Source organism: Melanerpes formicivorus, unplaced genomic scaffold (assembly GCF_026170545.1).
Source record: "Melanerpes formicivorus ecotype bairdi unplaced genomic scaffold, bMelFor1.0.p_v2 SCAF_8, whole genome shotgun sequence".
Taxonomy (NCBI): domain Eukaryota; kingdom Metazoa; phylum Chordata; class Aves; order Piciformes; family Picidae; genus Melanerpes; species Melanerpes formicivorus.
The window spans coordinates 21,426,191-21,445,098 of NW_027142360.1; the positions used below are offsets into that span (position 1 = coordinate 21,426,191).

General features: G+C 48.9%; 2 protein-coding genes across 2 annotated transcripts in view; one reads left to right on the forward strand and one right to left on the reverse strand.

Moving 5' to 3' along the window:
* The window catches only part of ACO2 (aconitase 2), a 24,240-nt gene extending 16,370 nt beyond the window's left edge, over nucleotides 1–7,870 (forward strand). Inside the window, exons 10-18 of the mRNA XM_068142555.1 lie at nucleotides 685–842; nucleotides 2,060–2,133; nucleotides 2,977–3,088; nucleotides 3,283–3,405; nucleotides 3,612–3,767; nucleotides 4,874–5,065; nucleotides 6,433–6,565; nucleotides 6,847–6,968; nucleotides 7,378–7,870. Coding sequence (XP_067998656.1) covers nucleotides 685–842; nucleotides 2,060–2,133; nucleotides 2,977–3,088; nucleotides 3,283–3,405; nucleotides 3,612–3,767; nucleotides 4,874–5,065; nucleotides 6,433–6,565; nucleotides 6,847–6,968; nucleotides 7,378–7,521 — 1,214 coding nt within the window. The 3' untranslated portion in view covers nucleotides 7,522–7,870. The remainder of the gene's footprint in view (nucleotides 1–684; nucleotides 843–2,059; nucleotides 2,134–2,976; nucleotides 3,089–3,282; nucleotides 3,406–3,611; nucleotides 3,768–4,873; nucleotides 5,066–6,432; nucleotides 6,566–6,846; nucleotides 6,969–7,377) is intronic.
* POLR3H (RNA polymerase III subunit H) lies at nucleotides 7,697–17,451 on the reverse strand. The gene is made up of 8 exons (XM_068142557.1): nucleotides 17,321–17,451; nucleotides 16,773–16,900; nucleotides 15,497–15,593; nucleotides 12,806–12,892; nucleotides 11,743–11,806; nucleotides 10,527–10,734; nucleotides 9,811–9,899; nucleotides 7,697–9,713 (listed from the first exon to the last, which is right to left on the reverse strand). The coding sequence occupies exons 2-7, from the start codon at nucleotides 16,881–16,883 to the stop codon at nucleotides 9,846–9,848; spliced, it is 621 nt and encodes a 206-aa protein (XP_067998658.1). The 5' UTR covers nucleotides 16,884–16,900; nucleotides 17,321–17,451; the 3' UTR covers nucleotides 7,697–9,713; nucleotides 9,811–9,845.
* Nucleotides 17,452–18,908: the final 1,457 nt, after the last annotated feature.

Consider the following 18,908-nt stretch of genomic DNA (forward strand, 5'->3'; position numbering starts at 1 on the left):
CTGCTGCCTGGAGTTGTCTGGTGCAATGATCTGTCAGGAGCATGATTGTTAGCCCTCCTAGCAGTTGGCTGCTGAGCTCTGGGGACATGGCAAAGTTAGTGCTTGAAGTCCCAAAGAGGAGGTTTGGATCTTCACCTACTCCCATGGGATGGTGACCTGTCTCATGTGTTGCTCATTGGAGGAAAGATAAGAATGCAAAGACCACATCCCAAGGGGGAAATGTATTATTTGATAGTGTTACAAATAGGATCAAGAGCAGCTGTAAGGGAGAGAGAATTTCTTTATTGCCAGTTAGCACCAGACTGCTGTCAGGATGATGCAGTATGTCCTCAAGTGCTCTTCACCAAAGCTCTTCACCATGGCTTTGTGGAACAATAGCTCTCTGGTAACTTGCTTAGCCACAGTGCAAGTAGGTGACACTTCTGTCTTGTAAAACATAGCCAGCCCAGTGCCCAGGCAGCATGTTCTGACTGTGCAACCTACAAAGCTGGACAAAGGATTGCTTGTGACCATGGTGTATTGCTTGGAGGCCTGGCCAGTGTTGGTAACTGAAACTGCTTCAGATTCCTTGTCAGCAGAAAAGGTGCTTGTCCCTTGTTGTTTGTGCTGAGAGATGGGCTGGGGAGGACCTTCCTAGAGCCAAGGCTGCAATGACCACCTCCCTGTTTCTGTCAAACACCACAGGCTTGATTGGCAGCTGCACCAACTCCAGCTATGAAGACATGGGACGCTCTGCAGCAGTGGCAAAGCAGGCCCTGGCGCACGGACTGAAGTGCAAGTCCAAGTTCACGATCACACCAGGCTCAGAGCAGATCCGTGCCACCATTGAACGGGATGGTTATGTGAGTATGGCTGCTCTTCACACTCCAAACAGCAAGTGCTAAACTCTTCCAGACAGTACTCAGGAGTCTGGAGGTTAACTAATGGAAACCTCTCAAACTTTGTCTTCGCTTATCATTAGCTGTACAGTTACTGCTGTAGTAACCAGCCTCGTGCTGCTCTGCCTGTAGGTCCTGCTGTGACCTTGGTAGTGTTCTGACCTGCTCTCTTTGCTGTCTTTACTACTGTGTTTATAGGAGTGGGACTGAAACTGGACAGAAGTGAGACAATTATTAGGAACTGGGGCCCTGAGGAATGGAATGAAGCTGGAGATGGGGAGATTCAGGCTGAATGTGAGGAGGAGGTTCTTCACCATGAGAGTGGTGAAGCCCTGGAATGGGTTGTCCAGGGAGGTGCTTGAGGCCCCGTCCCTGGAGGTGTTTAAGCCCAGGCTGGCTGAGGCTCTGGCCAGCCTGATCTAGTGTGGGGTGTCCCTGCGCATGGCAGGGGGGTTGGAAGTAGATGATCCTTGCGGTCCCTTCCAACCCTGACTGATACTATGATACTATGATGTATAGCAAGGGATGCCTCAGGCTCTTGGGATTCTGTGGATGGCCATGGCTGATGAAGGGCTAGCACCCACCTGCAATCCAGTTTTCTCATTTAAGAGCAGTTTAGGATGCTAGTAAGCCCTTTGTCAGAAGGTGTTTCCCATTTTAGTCTAACCTTAAGGCAAAGCTCATATTTTATTTAAAAGTAATGTTTCTGTAGAGGAACCATCTCCTACTTTCTCCCATTTTCTGTGCAGAAAACTACATTTCAATTAGTCCTAATACTTAGCAAATGCTGGACAAGTCTTTACCTGTGGATATGTCCAGCCAGTGATTAATGCCTCCTCCAACCAAGTCCAGGAGAAGGCCTTGTGCTAGGATATTTACCATACCAGACACTGCTCTTCAGTCAGATATCTGTGAATAGCTGGATTGCTTCATTTCAAGCAGATAGAGAAAGGCAGCATCACAGCAAGACATCCTGTGCTCTTCCCCTCTGTTCACTTACAGCTTCACTGGGATCAACCCCCACCTATTTGTAGAAGTGACCCACAAATTGCAAGTGAAGCAAGGAAGGGAGTTTTCTCAGGCTTGGTGCTTCCTTTTAGAAGACAGCTGTCCTCTTCCTCTGAAAGAGCCCCAGAAATTTACTCCCAAGTAACAAAGTTGTTCTCTGCTCCCCCCACCAGGCGAAAATCCTGCGAGATGTCGGAGGGCTGGTGCTTGCCAACGCTTGTGGACCATGCATTGGCCAGTGGGACAGGTAAACTGAAAGCCAGACCTTGTATTTTCTAGCTGTTTCTAGTGAAACCAAATTTGTTTGTAAAGATAACCCAGTGGGAGTTAAATGCACATGCTTACAGACCCATTGGCACAGCTGTCCGATGCACCCCGGAGGAGGAGAAATGAAAAACTGCAGACTTGCATTGAGCCTTCAGATGAGTGAAGCTTCAAAATGGCCACAAATGCAGCCACACCTGGAGGCTTCTTAGAGTAGGCAAAAAAAAATGGGGAGACTTATTATCTGTGAGAGGCTGGACTGGAGTTTTTATGGTCCTTTTAAGACAGGGAAAGTGAATTGGTCTGCCTTCCATTCTTTAGAATGGCAAGGAGGAAAATTCCCAAGAGAAGAGATAGGAGACATGTTCTCATGAGGCTATGTCATTGCTGATGGTGGGATGTCTAAAGGCAGTGTCCTTAGTTGACACTGTTTAGGCAGTTCAATAGTGCACTACATGGGCTATGAAAACTACTCCAGAACTTCAGTGTCTGGCTTGGTTTTGCCCTGTCCTTGGGTTTGAGTCTGTGCTTAACAGGGAGGAAAAGTGTCCAGGCACTAGTTCATGTCTCCAAAAGAGAGTGATTGCTACCAAACCAAGCTGGGGGGTTTCAACAGTGAGACATCTAGAAGCAAGCTGCCCAGGGAGGTGGTGGAGTCGCCATCACTGGAGGTGTTTAAGAAGAGACTGGATGGGGCGCTTGGTGCCATGGTTTAGTTGAGTAGATGGTGTTGGGTCATAGGTTGGACTTGATGACCTTGAAGGTCTTTTCCAACCTGGCTAATTCTATTCTTTAGATTTCATGAGCCTGCTTGTTTCTTTCACAGGAAAGACATCAAGAAAGGAGAGAAAAACACAATAGTTACATCCTACAACCGGAATTTCACAGGTCGCAACGACGCCAATCCGGAGACTCACGCGTTCGTCACCTCTCCAGAGGTAATGGAGATGCCAAGGGGGGGCTGTGGGATAGTTCAGGGTGTCTTGGGAGCTAAGTCCTGTGCCTGCAGAAGAGATCCACTGTAGCTTGGTTCGTAGCTTGTCTACTGGCTTTGAATCTGTTAGGTGCAGGACTTTGAAAGGAAGAGATGGGTGGTAAAACAGGCCTTTAAACTTGTCGTTTTTCCTTTCAGATTGTCACAGCCCTGTCTATTGCTGGCACTCTAAAATTTAACCCTGAGACGGATTACCTGACAGGAGCAGATGGGAAGAAGTTTAAATTAGAAGCACCTGACGCAGATGAGCTGCCCAAGCTGGTAACTGCTCAGTCTGGAGGGGGAGGGAGGGAGGGAGGGCCTGCCTGCCTGCCACTAGTAGTCTGTTGTATGTAATGGGAACTCTTCACACACTGACCTCTGCCTTGATGTTAACGCTGGAGGGGACAGTTACCTGTGCTGGATTTTTCTCTTCATGTTCTCTTTGGGATGGCTGAGGCTGATCACTTTCCTGTCTTCTCTGGAAGGAGTTTGACCCAGGCCAGGACACCTATCAGTACCCTCCCAAGGATGGCAGCGGGCAGCATGTGGATGTGAGCCCCACCAGCCAGCGCCTCCAGCTTCTTGAGCCCTTCGACAAGTGGGACGGCAAGGATCTAGAAGACATGCTGATCCTCATCAAGGTCAGAAGCAAAGCAGGGCAACACTGGCTATGACAGGACTGCTCAAACAGGAGTTTGCACACCCATTGCTAGAACCTTTGGGTGTGCTTTTTTTGTTGTGTGTGATTCCCTCCCTTACATCCACATTGTTAAGGGAAGTGAAGCAAGGCTCTTCCTTCCTTTCTTCCTCCCTTCCTTCCAAGTGTTCCTTCTGATACTTCTTATAACCAAGAGACTTCTTTCCCTTTGAGCTAGTGGTTAGCTAATGCCATGAAAAATGAAGCTTGTCATTCCATGTAATGTGACCTTACCCATACCATGCAGTCTGCAGTATTGGTCCCAGTGCAGTGGGAAGGGTGATGGATTCTTTAATTGGCATCTCTGACTGTTCTAAGATGTATTTTCTCTGGAATGAAGTGGTTAGGAACTTCTCCTCCATCACAGTGTGTGTTCCCTCTGCATTTCTTCACAGTAGTTAACATCACATTTCAGTCTCTTACTGAAGACAAAGGTTTCACCTCACTGCCTGTAGTGAGTTAACAGGAAGAGAGCATCAGTTAATACAGTCATGGGTTCTGAAGTGCAGTCCCTTAGGAGCTGACCTTCAGGAACACTGCTGATTCTCAGTGGCAGAGTTGCAGGGACTCCCAAGGGCCATAATGAAGCTGTGCTTGAGTTTTTGACACAGGCAATTCCCTTGCAAGCACTTCAGGATTTACCCTTCAGTTGGAGGGCCATTATCTCAGGTGGGGAATTCTGTTCTTCCAAGCTGAGAAGGCTTATGTGCAGACTGGAAACTTAGAGGAAACACTTGGCATCTTGCTGCAGTCTCCCAGCAGGCAGGCTGAGCTGTAGCAGGAAGGGTTTAATTGCTTTTTGTTCCTGAACAACCTGCTGCTGAGGGAAGTGAGGACATGGCAGGAGGTGGCATAGCTAAGCTCAGTTTTGTAATTTACACTTTGGAGCAGGGATGTTCTTCCTACCCAAAACATGCAGAATGACCCACTGGGGCATGCCTTAGAGTGCCTTCATTATGTTAACAGGTGGAATTCTCTTGGGTTCAGAGCCTAAAGCATTAAGTAAGGGTCAGGTCAGGGATCCTAAGAGGTTCTTCTCTTCTACTTCAGGTAAAAGGGAAATGCACCACTGACCATATTTCTGCAGCTGGACCATGGCTCAAATTCCGTGGCCACCTGGACAACATCTCCAACAACCTGCTCATTGGTGCTATCAACATTGAAAATGGCAAAGCCAACTCTGTGAGGAATGCTTTAACCCAGGAGTTTGGGCCAGTCCCGGACACAGCCCGTTACTACAAGGTGAGACTTTCCCCTGACACGTCCGCTCTAGGAGGATGTTTGCACTCTGGGCACTCTGTGCCAGGACAGTGGATCTCACTCTCCTGCTCCCTCTGTGAATTCACTGTGTTGAGGCTTTATCTTGGAACTTACTCTGGTGGTGGCAGTTTCTGGGGGAAATTCACTACCTGCTGTGGGAAAGAAGGGAGGAGGACTTCATGACCTAGAGGGGACCAGAAACTGTAGATGAAAGGGAAGAGCTCCTTTAGGCACTGCACAGGAAGTGTCAGACTGCAGCTAAATCTCACCTCCTGGAGTGTTTCACCTGTTATTAGTCTGATGCTTAATAAATACTCCTCTTACCCTCTTCATTCTTTAAAACTTGACTTAGAACCTCAAGAAAGTGTTTTTCACTCTCTGGACAGCTTGGCAGTGATCTCAGATTGGTTCTTCTAGTAGTAGACATAAGTTAAAATTTTCTGTGTCACTTCCAGAATTAGTGCAGGATCCTGACTGCTGTGAAGGCTGCTTTGGCACAGGACCAAGGAGTGGTTCTGGGTCTCAGGGGCAATCCTTCTTAGCCCTTGCTAGTGAAGGGTGGCAGTGGCTAACTGCTGTGAAGTACTTAATTCCTTTACTTCTGCTGTTCCTTGGAACCATGGGGAGTCTCCTGGGAGGAGGTGTCACAAATGTTGTGGGCTTTTTTCTTGGAATCTTTGAATGATTGACAGGAATGTTACCTGCTGAAGAGAACCTCTGTTAAAAGCCTGCTGCCTGGATTTGTGTGGTGCAATCTGTCAGGAGCACGATTGTTAGCCCTCCTAGCAGTTGGCTGCTGAGCTCTGGGGACATGGCAAAGTTAGTGCTTGAAGTCCCAAAGAGGAGGTTTGGATCTTCACCTACTCCCATGGATGGTGACCTGTCTCATGTGTTGCTCATTGGAGGAAAGATCAGAATGCAAAGACCACATCCCAAGGGGGCAATGTATTATTTGATAGTGTTACAAATAGGATCAAGAGCAGCTGTAAGGGAGAGAGAATTTCTTTATTGCCAGTTAGCACCAGACTGCTGTCAGGATGATGCAGAATGTCCTCAAGTGCTCTTCACCAAAGGATGATTTCTTTTCACCATGTCTTTGTGGAACAACAGCTCTCTGGTAACTTGCTTAGCCAAAGTGCAAGTAGGTGACACTTCTGTCTTGTAAAGCATAGCCAGCCCAGTGCCCAGGCAGCATGTTCTGACTGTGCAACCTACAAAGCTGGACAAAGGATTGCCCCACAGCACGGCCCTGTCAGTAGTGCAGCACTGGAATGAGATGTGTGGGTGGATGTTTATCGTCAGCTCCTCACTTGAGTGACTGCAGAAGTGCACATCTGTTTGTGTCACAGAAAATGGGTGTCAAGTGGGCAGTTATTGGGGATGAGAACTACGGTGAGGGATCGAGCCGGGAGCACGCAGCGTTGGAGCCACGCCACCTGGGGGGCAGGGTCATCATCACCAAGAGCTTTGCCAGGATCCACGGTGAGTTGCACTTCCCCTGCAGTGTGTGTAAACAGGATGTATTGGGTTTGGGTGGAAGAGGTGTTCACCTTGCCCCCACCTACAGGCACAAACCGGCTCTGATTGCAGGAATCCTGTTCCACACCTAGTTAGATGTGCCACAGCCAGGGGATGTGCTGACTGTGCTACAAAGAGAGCGATTCTTGCTGGGATGCTACTCTGAGCAGCACTGGGCAGCCAGAAGACAATCCTGATCTTCTGCAGTGTTGTTACAAGCAGGCTTGGTGGTTTGCTCTCCACAGAAACCAACCTGAAGAAGCAAGGTTTGCTGCCTCTCACATTCGCTGACCCAGCAGACTACAACAAGATTCATCCTGTGGACAAGCTGAGCATCGTGGGGCTGGCAGACTTTGCACCTGGAAAGGTAACTGTCTGTGGGTCTTGAGGATAGGGACATGACACTGATGGGAAGCAGCATCAGGCTGTGGGCCTGAAGCAGCACAGGCAGCTGTAGGCAGTGTGGCCTGGCAGCCAGGCAAGACGCTTGGCACTGGTGGCCTGGGGGGCTGGAGAGCAAGGCAGAATCGAAGCGTGGTGTTCTTAATGGTCACGAGAAACCCTTGTGTGAGACTGAAGCCCTGGACTTTCTGCCCCAGCACAAGTGTTCCCTAGGAGGAACTGTGACCACACTTCTATCTTAAGGCTCAGCCTGAGCTACCATTTTCTATTTTCAACCCTGTGAAAACAAGTAGGAATTTTCCTGTGAGAAGCTGCAGTGAACTTGCTCCCTTGAAAGAGAAGGGGGGAAATAAAACCTGTCTTTTTCCCATTAGCCTCTGAAATGCATCATCAAGCATCCCAACGGGAGCCAGGAAACAATCATGCTGAATCACACCTTCAACGAGTCACAGATAGAGTGGTTTCAGGCTGGCAGTGCCCTGAACAGAATGAAGGAGCTGCAGCAGAAGTCAAGCTAAGTGTGCACAGTGCCCCCAGTGCTCTGGACTCAATTCAGCTTTGGCATTTTCATGAAAGTGCAATTCCATGCCTACTCTTGGAATAAATGTCTGATCAAATGTAACCATAGCTTCCTTTTTGTTATGGTACTTCCTCTTCACTGACACTATGAAAAGGGAGTGCAGCTAGGCTTACTTTTGTCTTTTAAATGCCCCAGCCCCCTGTTTTTTTCTATTTTGGCTCAGTTTCAGTTGTCCCCCAGTTATTTATATTTGGAAATAACCAGCTAAGGTGGGTCTGGCTGCTCAGCTGGTTGGTTTCTGCCCCTTCACTTTACTGATGGCTAAAGAAATAAAGAATGTGACCATCTCTTCTGCCTCCTGTTGTATTCATAATGCTGCTGCTCTTCAGCCCTTGCTTACCCTGTGGGGGAGGGTGGGGATATGGTACCTGCCCCCTTATTGCTCTCCAAGTCATTGCTGTGCACAAAAACAAATGGCAGAAAAGGAGCCCACACAGCCCTAGCACTGTTTGTCCCTTGACTACAGGCTACACTGACAGCTATCACCACCTTCCCAACTCCACTGCTCTCCAGGGCAACAGTGCCACTGCTGCAGCAATGACACACTCAGAAGGAGCAAGCAATTTATATGCTTTCCCAGCACTGTGCAGTGAACTCATTTCCTCAGGCACAGTGTTTGTTGCCTTCTCCACAACAAGAGGCTTGGATTTGGGAGTAACTCATTAGCTCACTATGTAAAGCTATGCAGCTGCCACCTTGCTATGCTCCTAGGAGCTCTGACACTGTGAAATGGGAGCTGAGCACATCAGCTGGTACTTGGAAGGTACCAGGGCTGTTTTCTGCCCACTCCAAGGCACTACCCCAGAAGATCCTGTGTAGAAGCCTTGCTGGATGTTAAAGCTCTAACTCGTTTCACCCAGAATCTCCACCTATACAAACAGCTGTGGTTTTCTGCAGTTTGCTCCCACCCTGGCTAGATGATTGCATGTCTGAGCACTACTGCTCTATAGACAGCATTCAGTAAGCTTATTGTCTGAGCAGATGGACCTCTGTTACTATGTGAACCTAAAGAATCCTAGGCTCCCTTTTAATTAGGGCAATGCACCAGGAATAACAGTTCAGAATTAAGGGGTTCCAACGATGCTGCAGGGAGGGTGCTGGTGACTCAGGCTTTGTTTTCACAGTTGGAGGTTAAGCAGACCCCTCTATCCCAGGGAATTACAGCCCCTTCCTGCCAAATGTGGCTGGCTTTGTAATTATGTGCAGCATCACTCTCTTGGCAATGGGCCCTGCATAGATTTGACTCGCTGTTTTGTTCCCCCCTTTCCTTTTACTGCTGTCAGGGAGGGTGATGGCAATTGTTTGTTATTGGCTGTTAGAGCAGAGTGTTGGTCTCAACACTGTCTGCCTTGAAATCCAAGTAGATAAACTGCAGGAGGCAACTTTTTTTCCTTCCTGCTAGGCAGGAAGCTAATAGTTTCCCCACAAATTACAGAGGAAGGCAGGCTGTGTGGTTTTTACTATTGATTCCATTTCTGGTATTAACACACTCCCACAAACAAGTATTTAGCTTGCTCAAAGCAGCCTTGGTCCGTTTCTCTTCATAACTGTGCATTTTTCAGCCAAACTCCTGCAAAGTTTAGCTCATGCTACATCAATACAGCCCACCCAATAAAGTATTTCCATTCAGCACAATCAACAGCCTGTAGCTTTCCACAGTGGTCTTCTTCACACAGTCTAAGTTACTTTTAGGTGAACTACTGTCATTCCCATTCTTTTGGCTGACTTCAGCCATGGCTTAGAAGAACATTACCACCACCTTCCCCACCCTCCCAGCAGCAGCATTTTCCAGGTGTCCAGAGTACCTCTAGGAGCTGTAGTCCTTAGCTGTTTCTTCTCCATTTCCCATCAAAAGAAGGGTGGGTTTCTACCCCTCTGAGATCAAGCTCTCGGCCCAAGGAAGCAATGTGTCTTGACAGGCATTCTCTCCTCCTTTCACTCAAATCAACTCCCTCCTTAATTCAGGCAAGTAAAGACCTCCCCCAGAGTTTTCCCTCGAGGGCAGGAGCCCAAAGCTCCAGCTGAGTTTGTTGCTGCTGTGCTCAAGGGGCTTTGTGCCTGTAGAGTCACTTCTACAGAAGAGTGAAGACGTTTCTTGAAAGCGACTGTGGCAGCCTGGCAGGTTGGAAGCTGAAGGAACAACAGCAAGTGGCAGGTCTGGTTTCTCATTCAGCTCCAGAGCAGCAATGAGCACCAGCAGGATCCCTTTATTCCCCCAAATACCCACCGGAAAGAGTTTTGTGGAGCAGGCTCGGAGTGCAGCTAACTGTTTGTCCACCATGACAGGAGGCCCAGGCCTGGCTCACTGATGGATCCCTGTTGACAGAGAAGAGGGTGTGCAATGACAAACCACACAGAGAACACAGGAGTAAATGTATGAAAACATACACTATCTGCCTGCCCCGAGTCATGGATGAGGTACTCACTTCTGTCCTACCAGAGCCTGCTCAGCACTTGCCCAAACTGCTTTGCACCTCGTCAGCACTACAACAAATGATTCCCAAGTGTTGAACCAAGTGCTTGCCCATTCTACCTCCTGACCATCCCAGCTTTCACTGGTTTAGATCTGTCTCTTGCACTGCACTCAGGTGGGCCTTATGGTGAACCACTGCATGGGAAAGACCATTTAGCTGCTGTGTAAACCCTGATGTTCTCCCAGCTCTGTGCTCCTCCTGTGCTCTCTCCCACTTGCAGATCCTGCACCCACTTTAAATCAGCCTCCCAGAGGGAACTCCACCAACAACCAGAGTGTTCCAACAAAAACACACAGGAAACACAGTGTCACCACAAGAACAATGTCCCCTTTCCCACTCCTTTCATTTGTGACTACTACTTTGCCTCACAGTCCAAGCCATCAGTTCCTTGGGAAAGGAAGGGCTGCTATTTTAGACCTAGAATAAGCCACAACATTCACAAGGCTGCAGGAATTATGCACATAGTCACCACAAGAGTGTAGGGTGCCTCTTTCTTCTGGACTTCTTCTGTGGCAGTTGAAGTGGAAGCTTCTGCAGAGCTGGGACCTGTGGGTGATGTATCAACGAACGTCTCATCCACCACTCGGAAGCGGATCTCCTCCCCAATGTCCATGTAGAGGTCGTGGGCCCCTTCTTCTGTCTCATATTCCCACACCCACACCTGCTCTGCTTCATCGCTGGCCACACCACAGGTTAAGGGTGGAAACAACCAGTATTCTGCCTGACAGATTCACTTGCTGACAGTTTTGGGAACTCAGTTCAAAGCCTCTCTGTAATTACTTACCAAACCACAATGCACTGTTCTAGGTCACCACCTGCACAGCCCAGGACTCACATCTGGCTCAGGGGAGACCTTTTTCCACATACATGGCACTTAAGTACCATCACTGTGGACCAGTACATAAAGGGTGGCTACCAGGAGGATGGAGACTCTCTTTTTACAAGAAGTCCCATGGAAAAGACAAGGGGTAATGGGTACAAGCTACTTCTGGGGAGATTCCCATTGGAATACAGAAGAAAACTCTTCCCCATGAGAACAGTTAGACATTGGAATAATCTCTTAAGGGAAGTAGTGGATCCCCTATGTTGGACAGTTTTAAGACTCAACCTGACAGAGTGCTGGCCCATCTCATTTCAACTACACTATCACCTGGAAAGGTTGGACCAGATGATCCTCAGGGTCCCTTCCAACCTGGCATTCTGTGATTTTTGACTTTCCTGCTTCAGAAGGCTGCTGGGCAGAGTGGGCATTACCTGCACCCCCCCTCAAAAAAAAAATCCCCTAAGTAAGACCACCCCCAAACAAGCAAACTCCCTCACACCCAAGAAGTCCCTGCCTACCACAGTGAAGTGTATCAGACACACCACATAGCTAAACGCTACAGGATGTGGTAAAACCAGCATTCTGTCTTCAGCAGCAGCCAAGACCAGAGGCAGGGATTACAGGGTGGCTGTTCAGGGGACACTGCCATTCATTCCTATCAGCAGGCACAATGACCCTGCAAAACCCAACGAGCCTGAGGCCTGTCTAGCTGTGATAACAGTCTGCGGGACTTGCCCGACACAAGGGCTTAGCTTCTGCCACTGAGCACCTTCATTGTTGCAGCGCTGAATGCCTGTTGGGCCAGCACTGCACAATCCTTTGAAATGAAGTAGTGAAGTTATCAAAGGTGATCAAAGGATACAACTTAGCTGGCTGCTGCAGGGATTCTGGTGGGATGACAATATCATCAAAGAATCCAATAGAAACTGCGGAGGAAAGAATTTGGTTAAGACTAAACCCATCCTCTGCAAATGATTTATGCAGCAGAGCCATTCCCAAAATGCATTTCTGGGCTCATTCTCCTTCCCCTTTCAGGAAGGACATCCGAGATCAGGCAGGAATTGTTCTTTGAGCCACAATGCTCAATTTCAGTTGGCAGCAGAGCAGCCACCCAGCTGAAAGTACACACAGCAACAGAGGGCACAGTCTTCACGCCCGCTGGGAAAGGAAAAGGTTGCTTGGAGCAGGATTGGAAATGAAAGCGTTCCAAGGAATGAGTCAGATGCTATAGAGGTCTGTGACAGAAAATAAGCTTAGGAATCACAGATGTAACACGTTAAATAAAGCTCAAGATAACGTTAGCACACCCACCACCTCCCCCTTGAGCTTTCACAATGCTGGGTGTTATCCAGGAGTGGACATGCCCAACTGCAGCACCAACTGCAGCACCAACTGCACCCGAGATAATCTTATTGTCCTAACTAAACGACTGAGCAGAGGAGCTTGCTTGCATGAAAGACTCCCACAAGAAAGGGAAGGAACCCATCAATTATGTATTCCATTAATCTGACAGCACTTTGTGCTCACAAAGACATTTCCCTGCCACGTTTGCAGGTACAGGAAACTATCCTGAAATTGCACAGAGCTATAGGGAAGATGCACCAGACCAACACGAGCCAATATTGCCCCTTTCAAGAAACACAAGTTCTGTTAACTGAAGCAAGAAAATGAATCCAGTCTGAGCTCCAGATGGGCCTGCCTGTTCCTCTTGGGCATGCACATGAATGACAAAAGGGAAGGGGAGTGCAGACAAAACTGTCGAGGGCAGGGGAAGCTGCCAGGCTCAAACCACCAACCACCCTCGGGTCAGAGCAGCGTTAAAAGCCTTTAACCAGCCCACACACAGCACTATACAACCTGAAGCCTCAGCCCCTCAGAAGACCCAAAACCTCTGCAGCTCCCTAAGGTTACAAGCTCTGTTTTACCGTGAACACCATCCTGACTGCAGCTCTTAATCTGTCCAACCAGAATCTCATCCAGGAAGGGATGGAAGACCACGTAGCGGAAATGCACTGAAAAGAAAACACCTCATTAGTGTCACATCTGTGCTAGTGAACTACACAGGGTGGCTGCCACTAAAACAAAACCCCACAGCCTACACACCTACTAACATGCCTCCCCCTAGTTTATTTTACAGTTTCCTTGCAGACACTCATTAGATGGCAGAAAGGCAGAGGTCTGATTCCTGCTTTGTATGAATCCTGACAGCACTCTCCGGCTCTCTGCTCCTCCATCTGGCAAGAGTTTAAGTTAACAGAATCACACTGTAAGCTGAAGAACATGGAGCAGGGCCACTGCTTACACACACACAGAATATTAGAGGTTGGGAGGGACCTTGGAAGATATCCAGTCCAAACCCCCTGCCAGAGAAGGACCACCTAGAGCAGGTCACACAGGAACACATCCAGGTGGGTTTTGAATGTCTCCAGTGTAAAGGCAACTAACCACAACCTCCCTGAGCAGCCTGTTCCAGTGTTCTGACGTGTCCAGAGAAGGGCAACAAAGTTGGTGAGGGGTTTGGAACGCAAGCCCTATGAGGAGAGGCTGAGGGAGCTGGGGTTGCTTAGCCTGGAGAAGAGGAGGCTCAGGGCAGACCTTATTACTCTCTACAACTACCTGAAGAGAGGCTGTAGACAGGCAGATGTTGGTCTCTTCTCCCAGGCAGCCAGCAGCAGAACAAGAGGACACAGTCTCAAGCTGCACCAGGGGAGGTTTAGGTTGGAGGTTAGGAAGAAGTTCTATACAGAGAGAGTGATTGCCCATTGGAATGGGCTGCCTGGGGAGGTGGTGGAGTCACCATCATTGGAGGTTTTCAGGAGGAGACTTGATGGGGTGCTTGGTGCCATGGGTTAGTTGTTTAGATGGGTTGGACACGATGATCTTGAAGGTCTCTTCCAGCCTGGTCTACTCTACTCTATTCTACTCCTGCACAAAATGCTTCAAGGCCAAGAGTACCAGCTGAAACTACACTTCCCTGTAATACTTCTGCTCCTTTTCTCTCTGTTGGCAATGCTGTATTTTTTTAAATGAAATATCTGACAGCAAATATTCCCACAGCCAATGAGACTCCCTAACAGGACTGGATTCCACATTCAGGTCAAAACCCAAAAAGCTCCTACCTACCTTAAGCATTTTGCATTTAAGAATGCATTGAAAGAATGCTGAGACAACTTCAGCCAAACAATTTATGAGCAAATGATCATCATTTTAGCTGTCCACACTCAGTGTTACTCCTTTACATGCAATCAGGCAGTACTGTGGCCTTCCAGTATCTGAAGGGGGCCTACAAGAAGGCTGGGGAGGGACTTCTCAGGATCTCAGGTAGTGATAGGACTAGGGGGAATGGAATGAAGCTGGAGGTGGGGAGATTCAGGCTGGATGTGAGGAGGAGGTTCTTCACCATGAGAGTGGTGAAGCCCTGGAATGGGTTGTCCAGGGAGGTGGTCGAGGCCCCGTCCCTGGAGGTGTTTAAGCCCAGGCTGGATGAGGCTCTGGCCAGCCTGATCTAGTGTGGGGTGTCCCTGCCCATGGCAGGGGGGTTGGAACTAGACGATCCTTGTGGTCCCTTCCAACCCTGACTGATACTATGATACTATGAAAGGAAAAGTTATTACCAGACACTGCAATATGTATCCAAGTGCTTCTCTAGATGCTGAAAGCAGACTTTTTTCCCCCAAGCTCAGAGAGAACATAGTCTCATTTCATTTCAAGGAATAATTCAGAGTTAAGAAGCTGAAGGGAGATTAAGACAAGCAGGAAAGCCTGCCATGCTTGTCCAGTGTTAGAGAGGCTTTTACTTGTGAGGAATGGGTTCTGTTTGAATTAACAAAATCACACATGAGGAGCTACATAGTGCCAGTCCAGTTCCCTCCTAACTGGAAACATTTCCTTTGCTCAAGCTACCCTTCCACATTGGAATCTGAAACTAGGGGGAAAAAACAATGTCTCTCTTCCTAGTTTAAAGAAACTTATTTTAACTTTAAAAACTACACAAAATTTGCTTTCAAGCCTTTACTTCCAGTTTGTACTTAAGACAGGTTTGCTAAGTCAAAGTAAAGCAGTGACTCCTGTCTTATTTTGGCTTAAATAAAACAGTCACTGGAAGTGCTGCATGCTGAACTAGATCTGTCTAGGACTCCAAAAGGTAGCAAAGCCTCCAGCTAGGAAAGTAGCATAAAGTGCTGTGCAAATGTTTTATGTAGACACATGTTTCAGCATTCAAGCTAGGGAAAATAAGCTTCAAAAGGCAGGGGGGAGGAAATAGGACTAGAGAAGCAGAGTACAATTAATGCAACTTGTTTTCTATGGCTGGATTGCCAGTAATTTTAGATGAAGGCCTTCCTTTTACCCCACACCTGTGGCTCTAACTGCAGTACAGAGATGGAGCTCTGGGGAAGGCAGAGAGGACTGGCTATTTAAAGCTGTATTTGTACCCCCAAAAATGGAAAGGAAATACAAGATATTTGCCATGTCCCTCTTGCCCTTCTAATAAGAAGAGAGTTAAGGCTAAGAAGTTCACTAAGTTCCTTTAAATTTCCTTTCCTAAGAAGCTCAGTTTACATCACCAGATCACCAACCTGCTGCAGAACTCCAGAACTGAGGACAAGCATGCATACCTTTGGTATGTGAGGCACCATCTCCAGGGAATATGTATGAATCTTCCAGCTTTGTGATGTCATACAGACAGATGCAGAGGCCAACATTGTACACAACCTACCCAAAGGGAAAAGAAAATAGCATTAAAGAGCAGTAAATCAAGCAACCCACATGGCTAAATCCAGCAAACCCTCACATTTACACACCTTTTCAAAAGAAGGCCACAGAAAAGGTGCCAAGATGTGAGGCAGGCTGTTTTGGTACACTCCTTTCAATGGCCCCAGCTCTAACCACTCCACATTGCAGGGGAACCCCTAACTTAATTCAAGTGTTATGGGAGCATGTGTTTTCTTTGGCACTAGAAAGGGCACTGCTGCAAACAGAAACCCTTGGGGTAACTGTCAGAGCTGAGAACTTGACCTGCCAAGCCAGTAACTAGCTGCCCACAGACATCATTCACCACCTCCCAGCTTATCCAAAGGCTAGATACACTCTCAGGAGCCTCTAGCCTTGCCTTCATCTTAACATATACTAGCTTTCAGGAGAACTCTTGACTTCACTGCTACTTCTGAGGCAGCTACACAGCCTATCAAATTTGAGGCACCTACAAGTCATCAGTGTACAAGGGAAGACATCTACTTTTCATAACCTGTCTGTATAACCTGCTATTCACAACCCTCAGTAACTTCAGGTTGCTCCTTAGGACTCCCTTCACATTCACAAGTGCCATTTTGAGTTTTGCATCTGCCTCACCCTGAAACTCCTATGTTAAGGACAGACCCATGGGCTGCAAAAGAAACCTGTGACCTTCTGGTCTATGACAGACCACCCTTCTATATCCTGCAATGAACACCAACGTCTTACTGCCACACTGTGTTTCAAACACTGGGCACAGCCCAAGTCAGCTCTTACCACCCTCATTTCTCTTCCAGTATTGCCCTTCTTTTTTTTTTTAGTTCCCCACTCAATGGATCAGTTTGCAGCCCTTTTCCAGGCTGTGTTTCAGATCACTACTCCATACACAAAACCAGGAGTTACTCTCACTTCTTTCATGCTTGCTTGCCCCATCTGGTGCCTCAGTGTCTTCCCATTACAGAACCAGCCATTAGAGAGCACAAAAAGACCCTTTGGGACAATACATGGCTGCCTCTTTGTTTAGAGTTTATGACATTTTAGTTGTGAGGTATGACTGTTCTGATACCTCCTCCTCACATCTCACTTGGAACAAGCAAAAGGAAGAAAACCCCCAGGGACACCATGGTGCCTGCATCAACCTATACATGCCACACGCTTTACCTTATTGGCCAATTTCTTGTTTAGCTCTTCAGCAATGGATTCATTCAGTTTCCTTTCAAACTGCCAGGGAGGAATTCTCACTGTATCAGTCATCTCTACCAGGACAAACATGGTGGCAGGGAGCGCGTCTGAGGAGCGCGGAGATACCAACAGCCTCAGGAACCGGAGCACTGCAAGGACAACTAAGATCTCTCACAAGTAACGTGGGTCAGGCCTGGGAAACCACCCCAGCGTCTTGCACGGAGCTCAGTGGGGCAGCACTCTGGCTACCCCAAATGGGGCGGGGAGAAGACAGGGGGTAGTGGCGTGGAGCTCGAAGGCGGCCGCGCAGCGGCCGTCACCGGGAGTGGGGGATAGGGGAGGAAGGTTTGAAGGCGGCCACGCCAACCGTTGTCGGGGTGGACAGCCAGGAAGCCGCCCTCGTAGAAAGCGGAGGGCATACAGCAGCAGCAGCGAGTGGGCCGGGGGCGGGTGAAGCAGCCTGGCGCGGCCCGGTTCAGCCGTGCCGGGCCAAGCGCGACGGAAACGTGGCAACTCCTCTCACCCACCTGCAGTGCAAGGGGCCCAGCCGTGCGCTGCCCGCACTCACGGCACTTCCGGTGCAGCAGCCAATCGGCTTCGGCGGGCGGGCTCATACCCTGATTGACAGCGAGCGGCGCGCTTACAGGACGTGTGGGGTGCAAGCGCCTCCCCCTGCCGCGACCATTTTGTCCCTCCTCAGATTGGGGTGGGGCCCCGGGTGGGGTCCCGAACCATTCCCAGCCCCGCGGCGCGTTCCCACGCCCTTCCCCGCCGCTCGCTCACCGCCCCGTTCCCACCCCCCCACCGCGCGATTCTCTCCCGTTATTTCCCGTTCCCTCCCGTTACCGCTGTGGGCTGGCCCGGGTGGCTCTGGGTTGCGGCGGTGGCTGGTGCCCTGCTTGAGGGGAGTGGTTTGGGTCAATGTAAGCGCGGAGAGGTCCTCAACAAGCAGGCGGCCAGCGGAGGGCTGCTGTGTACCTGTGCTCCCCACCCCGAGCAGTGGCTCCTGGGCTGCAGCTGTTGTTTCACCTGCAGCAATCTGCACTTGCAGTTATTGTACTTCCATTTATCATTTCCCTAAGCTTCCATCCCGACAGGCCACGAGAGATGAAAGTTTGCGCCTCTCTCAGAGCAAATATTTGACCTGTTTGCCTACCTGCGTGGCAGCACTGTGTGTGCTTATAGCCCCTCTGCGCCCAGGAGGTATTCTTCACATCAGCACCTGCCCAGTGCTTAGTTCGAGGTTATCATCAGGTGCAAATCTGCATAATGTAGAGCTGGAATAATTTATTCTGAGTGTTAATTACCCTACCCCCCAAAAAAAAACCAACCCAATAAACCAACAAAACCAAGCAACCCTCCAAAAAAAACCCCACAACCATGGTATGATTTTGCAGGCTTCAGTGCATCCTGCAGCAAGGTAAACAGCATGAAGGATGGTAGAAAACAAGGGGGTGTGCTAATGTCTGAATGTTGTTGGGGGAAAAAAAATGAAAGGTGGTTGTTTGAAGTGTGTTTAAAAAAAGATTTGCCAGGAGAAACAAATGTCTCTGCCTGACAGTCGAAACTGCACTGTCAGCATATTGGCTTTGATGCAAAGGCTAAGTGTGTCACCCCCCCCACACCCCCCCCCAGCAAGCATGTGGTGGGACAGTAATGAGGGTTCCAGATGAGAAATCATTAAATGTTGAGCTGTCTTGGAACAGGAAAGGGGAAAGCGAGGTTGGAAACACTGGGGCTAGGTCTCATTAAGGAGATACCTGTCTTGGCCAAGGAGCTGCTGCTATCTTCAAAGGTTGCTCCTGTTTCACCAGGGTCTGCTGGGTTGTGATGGTTGGGGTTTTGGTTAATAAACATGGCTGGTCTGCATGTGCTTGGTGTGTTTGTCTTAATGAGGGGGTCCAGGAACAAGTTTTGCCCTGTCACCTGAGCAGCATCATTCCAGGAGCAGGATCTACCATCTCAGCAAGCAGCTCTGCTGCCAGCGTGGCAGACATTGCTCTATTGGAACACCTCAGCCCGAATCTTGCTCTTCTCGTCCTACTTCAGGGAGCCTTACAAAGGTTCCTTTCCCCTGTGCTACAGTGGTGGCTGCGCTAATCTTGGCACGGCACA

Bases quoted from the DNA above. Each gene is read 5' to 3' on its own strand.
- POLR3H (XM_068142557.1), bottom strand. From the start codon at position 16,883: ATGTTTGTCCTGGTAGAGATGACTGATACAGTGAGAATTCCTCCCTGG. The intron at 15,594-16,772 runs GTAAAGCGTGTG...CCCTTTGGGTAG, and splicing joins ACAAGAAATTGGCCAATAAG to GTTGTGTACAATGTTGGCCT. The intron at 9,900-10,526 runs GTGACTATGTGC...CTCTGTCAACAG, and splicing joins AGGCACCCTACACTCTTGTG to GGATCCATCAGTGAGCCAGG.